This window comes from Charadrius vociferus, unplaced genomic scaffold (assembly GCF_000708025.1).
Source record: "Charadrius vociferus isolate BGI_N301 unplaced genomic scaffold, ASM70802v2 scaffold173, whole genome shotgun sequence".
In the NCBI taxonomy this organism is placed as follows: Eukaryota; Metazoa; Chordata; class Aves; order Charadriiformes; family Charadriidae; genus Charadrius; species Charadrius vociferus.
Window position 1 is genome coordinate 3867666 of NW_009648369.1, and position 9960 is coordinate 3877625.

Below are 9960 nucleotides of genomic sequence, written 5' to 3' on the forward strand. Positions count from 1 at the left end.
CCTACTACCTTGCATCCAAAAGCTGAGCTGTACACAAAACACACAGCAACGTGCACAAATCACATAACTGAATCTTAACACCTTTGGGGAAAAAGGCTTATTCATGTGTTGACAGACAGGTGGACAGGCAACCTCAGAGGCTATTTCTGTAAGCCTGGTCATAAAGCGTTTACATTTGAAGCCAACCCCCCTCAAAGGCTAGTGAATGCACAAGACAAAATGATTTCACAACAGGATGAAAAACTGAACGTTTTAGCTGGGATTTTCCAATTTTTACTTTTGTGCCTTTTGTTCAACATGAGGACACTGATATAGACCAAAGGCAACGTTGTTCATGGTTACCTGTGAGAGCATGGAGAAGATCTGCCATTGGCTTCATCTGCCTTCGTGGGATGCTCCACTCTGCTCCCTCCCCACTGCGTTCTAATAGTTTTGGCACAATGCTAATAAAAATGATTGTTCTCAAACCAAGGGAAACCTTATCCTTAAACATAAACCTGCAACACGCATACAGATTCTGCAGGACATCAGCCATACATTGTCGGTTGACCTGGAACCTGCAGACATGAGCTGTTTCTAGTTAAGGGAAGAGTTAGGCCACCAAGCCAAAGGCTGCAGCAGGTTGACATCCTCACAGGACTGGCCGGCAGGACCGTGGGAGTTTCATACAGTGTATAAAATACTATTGCGGAAACAGAATTTCTTTTCCTTAAAGCCCATTTAGCCAACAAGTCAAGTGAATGTCCTCATCCAGCATCCTAATTTCAGGGCAGAGCCACATGGGACACTTGATATTCCCTCGCACAGCCTGGCAACATCAGCCTGTCATCTGTCTCCGGGGGGAACCCCATGAAAACCAGGATGTTGGTCACTGTCCTGCATTCACAGTCTCATGAGTCCCCTGTTCCTGGAATCTTTTCTGTAAAAAGATTTCCCCCAGTCACTGAGGGGAAACGCACTCAACTCATTCATGGCACCGGGGGGAGAACAGGCAACTCCTAATTTCCTTCCACTTAGCTGTTTTGTGGGGAACAAACCTGTCCCCTGGCCATCTGAAAGGACTTGGGGCATCCTGGCTGAGTTTTCTGTCCTCTGCAAGGTTCTTACACCTGGGCTACCCTCTGAGGAGCGTGGCCAAGCTCTGAGAGCATTAACAAGTGATTGCATTGTTAAGCAGCAGCATCCTTCATTTTCTTCTTAAATTTCTTAGGAAAAAGAGCAGATGGTAGATATATTTTCCACAGTGAGGGGGCAGTGCACGATTAGCTTATCAAGGCAGAGAATTCAACCTTGACTTATGCCTGCATATTCACACTATCTTGCCCCTCGTTGACTTCACTGAGACAAAATGTGAAATAGAAAAGGAAGGACAACCACACTCAATCTGTAAGCAACCGGCCCCAGTGCTCGCTCTTTCTTCATAATGCTCTCTTAGTCATTTGGGCAATATAGGAAAAAAGGGTTTGAGGGTTTTATGTTATAACTTCACCTTGTAAGATCTTGGCAGTTCTGGTTTCTTAACTTTTAAATACAGGAGACCAGAAATAGTCATGCCGTAGAAAAACCATGCTATAAAACTGTAAGGAAGAGAAAAAGAAAAAAAAAAGACAGCATTACATTTGGGGTGAGACCATTCAGGAATGTCAGACCTGCCTTGCAGATCCCAGATGTTCATATCTCCAATTAAAAAGGAGAATACTGATATAAATTTAGTAGTTCTTCCGTTCATTTCCTTTCCAGCACAAACAATGATAACTGAATATTATAGATTCATTTCAATATGAGGATGAATCATATCCAGTTAAGTATATAGTTGCAGAAGCATTCATGCGTTGCAAAGATGCTGATTCCTAAGCTCTTTCTCTTCTTTCTCCCCCCCTCCCCTCCACAATATTGGTTAGAAAGCAATGGTCCAGGCTCAAAAAAATATTAAAAGGAAATACTTATAGAACAATGTCAAAAACCGGGAGCACAGGGGATGAAAAGAGAGACGCTACACATACCTACCTGAAAAAGTTCACGATACTGGTGAAGCTTCCTGATATTATCATGATTAGAGACATAGCAGATGTAAACAGCAGAGCAGGGGAGGGCGTGAGGCATCGCACATGAGCCATAGACAGGATGTCTGGCTGAAAGCCAAAGCAAAACAATACACCATCACATCACGTCCTCAGACATCCTTACTCATCCCCCTCCGCTGCTGGTGGGAGCTCTGCCTGCAGCCAGAGCCACTCTTAATCATCAAATGAGCATCATCATAGGAAAGCAGTTCAACTCCGAGGAGTATAAACATGGAAACCCCCCCTCAGGGATATTTTTATTGCGTCTCACTGATTTCATATCATACGCACTCAGTTTAGGCAGACAAGATGAGGCTTTCAAGCTGCCAGCGTGACAGGCTAAGGCTGAGTCAAATCAGAGCTTTCCTGATCATCATGAGGACCTTGTGCATGGTCCTACCCTTCTGCGCTCTGTCACATCTCTCTGGGACTTGACTTCTCTTGGGCTGACTGGAAAATGAGACAAGGACTCCTCCTGAAACATTTATGTAACCAACCACAAAGCAAACTAGGATTTGTTTCAGAACACGGAACACAGCATTAGTAGCCTCTTTATTTCTTGGTTCATTGGGAAAGTGTAATGAGAAAGGCTTTTTTTTTTTTTTTTTCCTCTTTATTTCTAACCAAAATACCATGCAAGGACTTCTGCTAGAGCTGAGTGTCTGGGAAATGGCATAAGTGTTCGGCTCCGAGTCTGGTATGGTCAAATTCAGACCATCTGTGAACTGCTCAGCACAGAGCTTGCCGCAATAGAGCAGACACTGTCTGCCATCAGTTAGAGAAGCTGAGGAACCAGTAACCACTGAAACCAGTAACCACCAACCCAGTCGTCTCCACCAACCTGGTCATTCCTGTACATTAAAGATTCCCTCCTATGTACAAGGAGTGGAGCTGGTGCGCAGCGGTACCCTTCGCACCCCAGAGCAGCAATGCCAGAGGGTGCCGAGGGGGGGGGAAGGAAGGACCAAAGGAGCAGGAAAGTCCTGGAGGAACACAACACATCTGCCCAAAACAGAGGAGGACAAATGCGGCTCAGCCCAAGCACTGAGAGGGAGAAGAAGTGTGAGTAGGTGTGGGGGGGTTGTGCCTGTGGGTGAGGTGGGTCTCTACCAGCAGCTGGAGGTGGGGCAGCAACCTCGGGGGGTTGTATGCTCAGGTACCAGCAACTGGGGAGACTGGGATCCGGGGGCAGCTGCTGGGCAGAGTGGGTGTCTGAGCCCAGCTGCTGGAGGGACCCACACTGGATGTATGCTTATATAGATACTTCCCACTAACAGATCAGCCAGAGAGGGGAACAAGATGAGGCCCTTGGTGCCATTTGTGGTTGTGTTTGTGTGAGCACTGAGGGTGTCTGCATGTGTAGATCGGTGTGGCCTGCTGTCTGCATATACTATAGACACACATATGTATGAGTGTATGCTGTGTACTTGTGTCTGTGTGTGTGTGCGCCTATTGGGAACACGTGCTGAACTTACCAGTTGGACCAGGAAACACGGAGCTGCAGCAGCCCAACCTCCGTTGGGCTACCAGATTTGGCTCCACCTAACAAAACCAATTAAAAACCCCAGCTAGGGAAGATGTAAGGCTCGGTGTCACCTTGTAATTGCTATGAAGTTTGAAGAGCAGAGATGTCCTATGCTGTATCTGAAGTGGACTACCCAATGGGAAGGCTGGAACACCCCTGAGACCAGCTTGCGCAGTCAGGATTGCCTGCAAAGGCAACTTGCCAGAGCTGGGCTACCTCCCCAGTGGGAGCAGGGGCCTCACAACACGCAAGCACGGCCAGGTTTGCCCTCCCTGGCAGGTATGTTGGCTCGGTTGCCACAGAGCCTGTGCCAGGTGCTCCAGTGCAGCAGTACTTCAGTTGTTCACTTCAAAGCTGTTCTTAAAATTCAGGCTAGATGTGATCATGTATCTTTCTGAAATTACGTGGTTGAAGAAGAAAGTCAGGAAACAACGTACACATTACATTTGAAAAAGATGGGGAGGAAAGTCTAAGCAAGAAACAAAACACTGAAGAGCTATCACCCTATCAGTTCAACGTACATGACATTTTCCTCTCTGCTTTAGTGTCACAAGAAGGTAAAATTGCTCAAAACAAGCCAGACCCCCCCTTTTTTTTTGTCCTTACCATATGGCCTTCCCTTGCAGCAATGTAGCACACGCGGCCTCCGCTGAAGAACGTGCCATTCGATGAACCAAACGTAGACAGTGCCACCGAGAGGGAGATGAGCCATGCCCAACTGCCCAGGACTTTGTCCCTGCGGTAGGAAAGAGTTCGCAGCGTAACATCCAGCTCACAGATGTATCAAATGCTCATCCTCGAACCAGACAGGTTTCTTCCCTCCATTATTCTCACTGAAATTTTTCCAAAGCCTTTCTAATGATTTAAAGCCTTCTTCCAGTTCCCGCAATATTTAGTCACTAGTAACTTTGTCTTGGCCAGCAAAGGTGGCTTTTCTTCCTGCCTGGTGTAGACAGATCTACATCCCTCTATGTTGCAATGCGTACAAAGCTGTCACAACAGGCAAAACCCCCTTTTTTGTGTACAGATGCTGTGGCGCGAATCCTGGAGATATTGCTATTATAGCCAACAATATTAGCTTGGAAATTGCAGAAAAAAACTGTTCCTACTAGACCTGAAGAAATATCCTGCATTATAACCTCTTCCCCAATACGCATAAGAATTTAACCCTTTAATCCCATATGCACGTACTTCTACTACTGTGTGAATCAGGCCAAAGCCATTGTTTGGATTTCAGACGTTTGGTTATACAACATGTTCAGACCTTTATGGTTTGCTTTCTCCATAACAGAAGAAGTAGCAGGGTTACAGAGTTCAAGGTAAATATTTGGAAGACAGGATAATCTTCTCACCTTAAAGTGAAGCTTGTCTTCTGGAACGAAGCAGCATGAAGAGTATTAATTGAGTAATAAATGCTGGTGTTTGGGGTAATTATCACATACATGTACACACACATACACAAACAAACACACTGTTCATCTCATTGGCAAAAATCCAAAATTCAAAAGTTTTTTAGAACACTTTATATTTCCATCTGAATTGTATGGCTTTAAGTCATATGTACTCTTCTTTTACTATCGCCTATCCCAAGTGTTCGAAAATCAGAGTTGGGCTTTCCAAAACAATGGCAGAAGCTCATCTACCACATTAATCTCAAAAATGTAGTTTAGAAGCTTAATATCTGCGTTATGGTCCTTCAGGCTTCAAGTTATTAAGCTACTTGCAATAACCAGAACTAAAATTTTTCCCTTTCTTAAAATGATGGAATCTGGGCATCTCCTATGATCATGCAACTCCATAATCACAAGATCTCAAGGGCAAACAACATATATCGCAAAATTAATAATAAAATCTTTAGCAACTGTGTATTTGGTATTTATAAGATTGATGCTTTGCTGTTTGGACCCTGAAAATGAACTACAGGAGCTACTGAGAGTAACTTCTTACAAGCAAACTGAGATCTGCGGTTGCTGTTAAATCACTGGCACCGAAGAAATGCTGGGGAGAGTTTCATGAGCTCCTTTTGTGGCTGCACCTCTCATCACTGAACAATATTTCTCTCTGGCAGTTTTCTTCTTATATGGGGAGTAAATGCATTTAAGCATGATATGTCCTCCTCTGGCTTCTTTATACTCCTCCCATCCTTTCTTAATGACCTGAATAGCTCCACCTCTAGCTCGTGAACCACAGCCACTACACCCTCCTCAGCCGGTGGCTGTCTACCTGTCCTCCAGGCCTTTGAGTGCCTAGCTTTCTGGTTGCTAGTTCAATGTTTCTTCTTAAATGGCACTCTCGGGGTGAAAAGGTTAATCAGGCAGGAAAAGGAGATGTGTTAAAAAGGCAAAAGCTCACAAATAACTTGTTAATCAGGAATGATGGGAAAGGAAGTGCAGAGAAAGTTCATGACACTGCAGCTTAGTGAGGCTTTGTAACCTGTTCAAACAAAGCTCTAGACCTTTAAAAGCTCCTGCTTACAATGACATGAGAGGCTATTAGAGAACACATCCAGCAAGAGTTCAGTCAGATCTTCAAACCGGAGATCTTGTGAAATACACACAGAAGCAAAGCCACTGCTGACTTTTTATGAAGAAGATGAGCAGCGACGTCATCTCTGGATGTACTGTGTCATTGTTTCTGCCAGACAACTTGTGTTGTTGCCAGACAACTTCTGTGTCTTTGTAAATATTTAGACTAAGGCTGGATGTTCTGGTGGAAGAACATCTGGTTAGAAGTTGATGGTGCCTACATCTCTCATGACGGTCCCTTCCTTCTCTTCCTAAAATCTTTGTCTTGCACAGAACCTGTTTAATATCTCCAAACACTACAGGTTGATGGAAGGTACAAATAATTTCTGTGCAACTCTGGAAAAGCACAGGTCAACTTAAAGATACAACCACAAAGGGCTACCCAACCTGTCTATAACGCTTCTGCTTCTCAAAGGTGTTGTAGGTATCAGTGTCATTTTCCATTTCCCCACAGGTGGAGAAACTGAACCAAATTACTCTGGTCTGGTCTAACTTCCAGGTGCCAAGTGGACAGAATTCACAAAGTTGGCTCCTGCCTCACTCCCAAACCACTGCTTCTGCACTAGTAGGACAGCACACTGTCCTTTCCACTCTTCTGGAAATATCTAACATGTGAGGCATATCGCAGTCCTCAGATCTGGATATGTACCCTCACTGCATCCCCACCGTCTGTGGGGAGATGCTTTTGGTGTGCATTTCACCCCCTCTTTATGGCCACTTTCCATGGGCTAAAACATGAGCTGGAGGGGAGCCATGGGTTCCCAGCAAGAATGAATGGGAATGAGGAGTAAAGGGTGTGCTGCAGAGCACACCATCTTGGCAGCCTGGGGGCACCTTGGAGACCATGGGCCAGACGGGGCTGGTCAGCCTTGGCCTTTGGTGGGGGAAGGCTATACATCGCCCTGAAGGTGACGGAGCAGGGACTGGCAGCATGCTCCCCTGTAACATGGCCTGACAGGCCTTCCTGGCCTGACCAACGTAGTGCTGTTATTCCCACTGGGAATAGCTCCTAAACCTACTGAAGCTCAGGGAGACAACCTGTATTTTACAGGAGTACGTTGGCTGTGTTGCCACAAGCAGAGCTCACCCCCAAGTGACGGCCACAGCTCCTGAAGACAGCACTTCAGATGGAGTCATGGCTGCCAAGTAGCTCACGTTTACCAGCAAATACAGGCATGTAACCAAAGGAATGGCAATCATCACGGCTCGGGGAAGGGTCACCTGGAAAACGGATGACAAGAGTGTTAGGTGCAGCACATTTATGTCCGCACTGGGCTTTTTCTGTCCGTTGTTTCTTTGACACCACCCACGGCTCTCATTCAAACTCCTTCGCTCACTAAGGTTTTCCCACAGAAGAAGACTTAGATCCAGATTCACACGGCAGTTTTTACACCAGTCTCCCAAAGATGTCAGGCAGACAGTAAGTTTGTACATTTGGTTGGAAGGTTGTACATTGTAACATAAGGTTGTACACTAAAAGCTAGTAGTAAAAAAAAAAAAAAAAAAAAAGCCAGCAAACAAAAAAACAAACCCCAAATCCTATTCAAAAATACTTTGGTTCACAGCTGCCCAAAATGTCTGTTGCACACTTCTTGATTACTTTAATATTGATTTATTTGTTACTAGTTTGTCACGTCTCCTGGTGTGCTGCATCTTCCCATGAACATCTCACTGACACGGATGAAGTACCACTGTGTGTTGCTTCACATTTAACTCCTCCACAGGGTAAAGCAAAGCAGGGCAGCACAAAGGCAATTTGGTCTAGGAAAGAATTATTATTTTTTTTCCTAGTGACAGGGTGCTGCTATCATGGAACACCATAGATCATTTTAAGGCTCAATAAAATCAGCAAACACGAGCTTATGCAGCTGAAAGCACCGGGAAAAAAAAACCTAGTAGGGTGATCACAGAGCAACTGTACACCTTTAAAAACCTGAAATATTATTTTCTGCATTCCCCATTCCCGCCATAGGACAAGACAGAGCAATTCCTTACATAGATGCCTCTACCCCACAAGGGTCTGAATATCAGTGCTCACGGTCCTGTGGGAGAGAGTGTCACATGACCCTAAGATCTTTGCTTGCCATTTAGGTTAATATTTAACTGTGTGTTTTCATTTAATCTGTAAAATCTTGTGCGCTGCACTGGTAGAAAGCGCACTCCATACTCTCCGCACTCACATAGCTCTCTAAAAAAGGGTCATTCGCCACTGTAGTGTCTGATCTGTAAAAAGAGGTAATGTGGCACAGAGAGGGCTGATGTGAGATGCAAGTGAGCTACTTCAGTGCCTATAGCATAGGGAGAACAATGCCTAAAAAGTAGATGTATGAAGACAAGGGTCATTCAGAGAGTTAGATTCCCTCTCCAGTGAGGCTTGGCTTGCTCTGAAGTTTCCCCTCCATGCGATGAGGAGAGATAAGTGGGGTTTTTTTGATGCATACATTATGGATCAAGTCTTTTAGGGACTATGTGGTATAAAGAAACTGGTAGGGGTTATAGCAGTGAGTGCTTTTCTGCATAAATCTGGGTGTTTACAGTGAGATCCTCAAAACACTAAGACAAAACTTCATCCCAAAGCATCCAAGTGCTGCCTAATAGCTTTTTTTTCCAGTCAATGCAGTATTTTAGTGCTTTCTTGTAGGTAGGCTGTTATTTTGCTTAGAGACTAATTTTTATCCTTTCTGGACTTATCCATAGGTGTCTTGCTCCAGACGACAGAACAAACCAGGAGGAAAGCTCAGTAGTCTTTCCTTGACGTTCTAATCCCTTGATTACCCCTCTTATACACAACCATAGATAGAATCACACATATTAGCAGCAGTATTAAGTAAGTAAAACCCCACTCACTCACTCACCTCAGGCTTCTTCAGTTCCTCAGTTACATAGTTCAGGTTGTTCCACCCATCGTAGGACCAGAGTCCCTGGTAAAACGCCACTCCAACAGCCCCGATACCGGCCGTCGTGTTTTGAAAAGCATTTTGAAAACTCTGAGTTTGTCCCTTTGCGAGCAGCACCGCTCCGCCCACCACGATCACCAGCAAAGCCAAGAGTTTGGCAGCCGTGAAGATGTTCATAATAGACGTCGCCAGCCTCACGTTGAGACAGTTGATGATAGTCAAAAGCAGGATGCAGGCAGCAGCTGTACATTTGACGACAACCTGTGGAGACGAGCATCCTGGGTAGAAGGGTGCAACGGCGTATTCAGCAAAGCTCAGACAGACAGCTGCCAAACCAGCTGGTCTCACCAGGATAACAGAAGTGTAGGCGAAAAGGAAAGCAGGAAAAGAACCAAAAATCCTCAAGATGTAAATATATTCTCCTCCAGACTCTTTAATTATGGTTCCAAGCTCAGCGTACGACAAAGCTCCGAACATGGCCAGGAGACCACAGGCTGCCCAGATAAGCAGGCTGCTGGCAGGGCTTCCCATATAATGCAGCACCCACTCAGGGGACATAAAGATTCCCGAGCCTATCATAGTGCCTGCAATTAATGATACTCCACTAATCAGGCCGACCTCTTGCTTCAGTCTTAATTTCTCCTTCCCTTCGCTCAGATCTGTGGACGAATGAGATGAATCTGTTGTCTTCCTTTTCCTCATTGTGGAAATGTGAGGAGCTGTTGTTGTCAGGTTAAAATATGGAACAAGACTGAGGCATTTGCATAGGCACTATCTCAGGCTTTTAGGGTTAAGTTAATAATTACAGAAGTCACGCTGAACACTGTCAAGAAATACAGACTTACCTTTCACGTTTTGCATTCTTTCATTAGTCGTCTTATCTTGTTAATTTATGATGGTCCACATCCTGCCAACATTGATTACCTTTGAGTCTCACTGCAAGCCATGGT

The 9960-nt window shown here is 45.0% G+C and overlaps 1 protein-coding gene across 1 annotated transcript in view; it reads right to left on the reverse strand.

Moving 5' to 3' along the window:
• LOC104286724 (b(0,+)-type amino acid transporter 1-like) overlaps positions 1-9712 on the reverse strand; it is a 10351-nt gene extending 639 nt beyond the window's left edge. The window contains exons 1-5 of the mRNA XM_009885348.1: positions 8969-9712; positions 7201-7334; positions 4195-4324; positions 2008-2132; positions 1490-1577 (exon numbers count right to left, since the gene is read on the reverse strand). Of these exons, the coding sequence (XP_009883650.1) occupies positions 1490-1577; positions 2008-2132; positions 4195-4324; positions 7201-7334; positions 8969-9712 (1221 nt within the window). The remainder of the gene's footprint in view (positions 1-1489; positions 1578-2007; positions 2133-4194; positions 4325-7200; positions 7335-8968) is intronic.
• Positions 9713-9960: the final 248 nt, after the last annotated feature.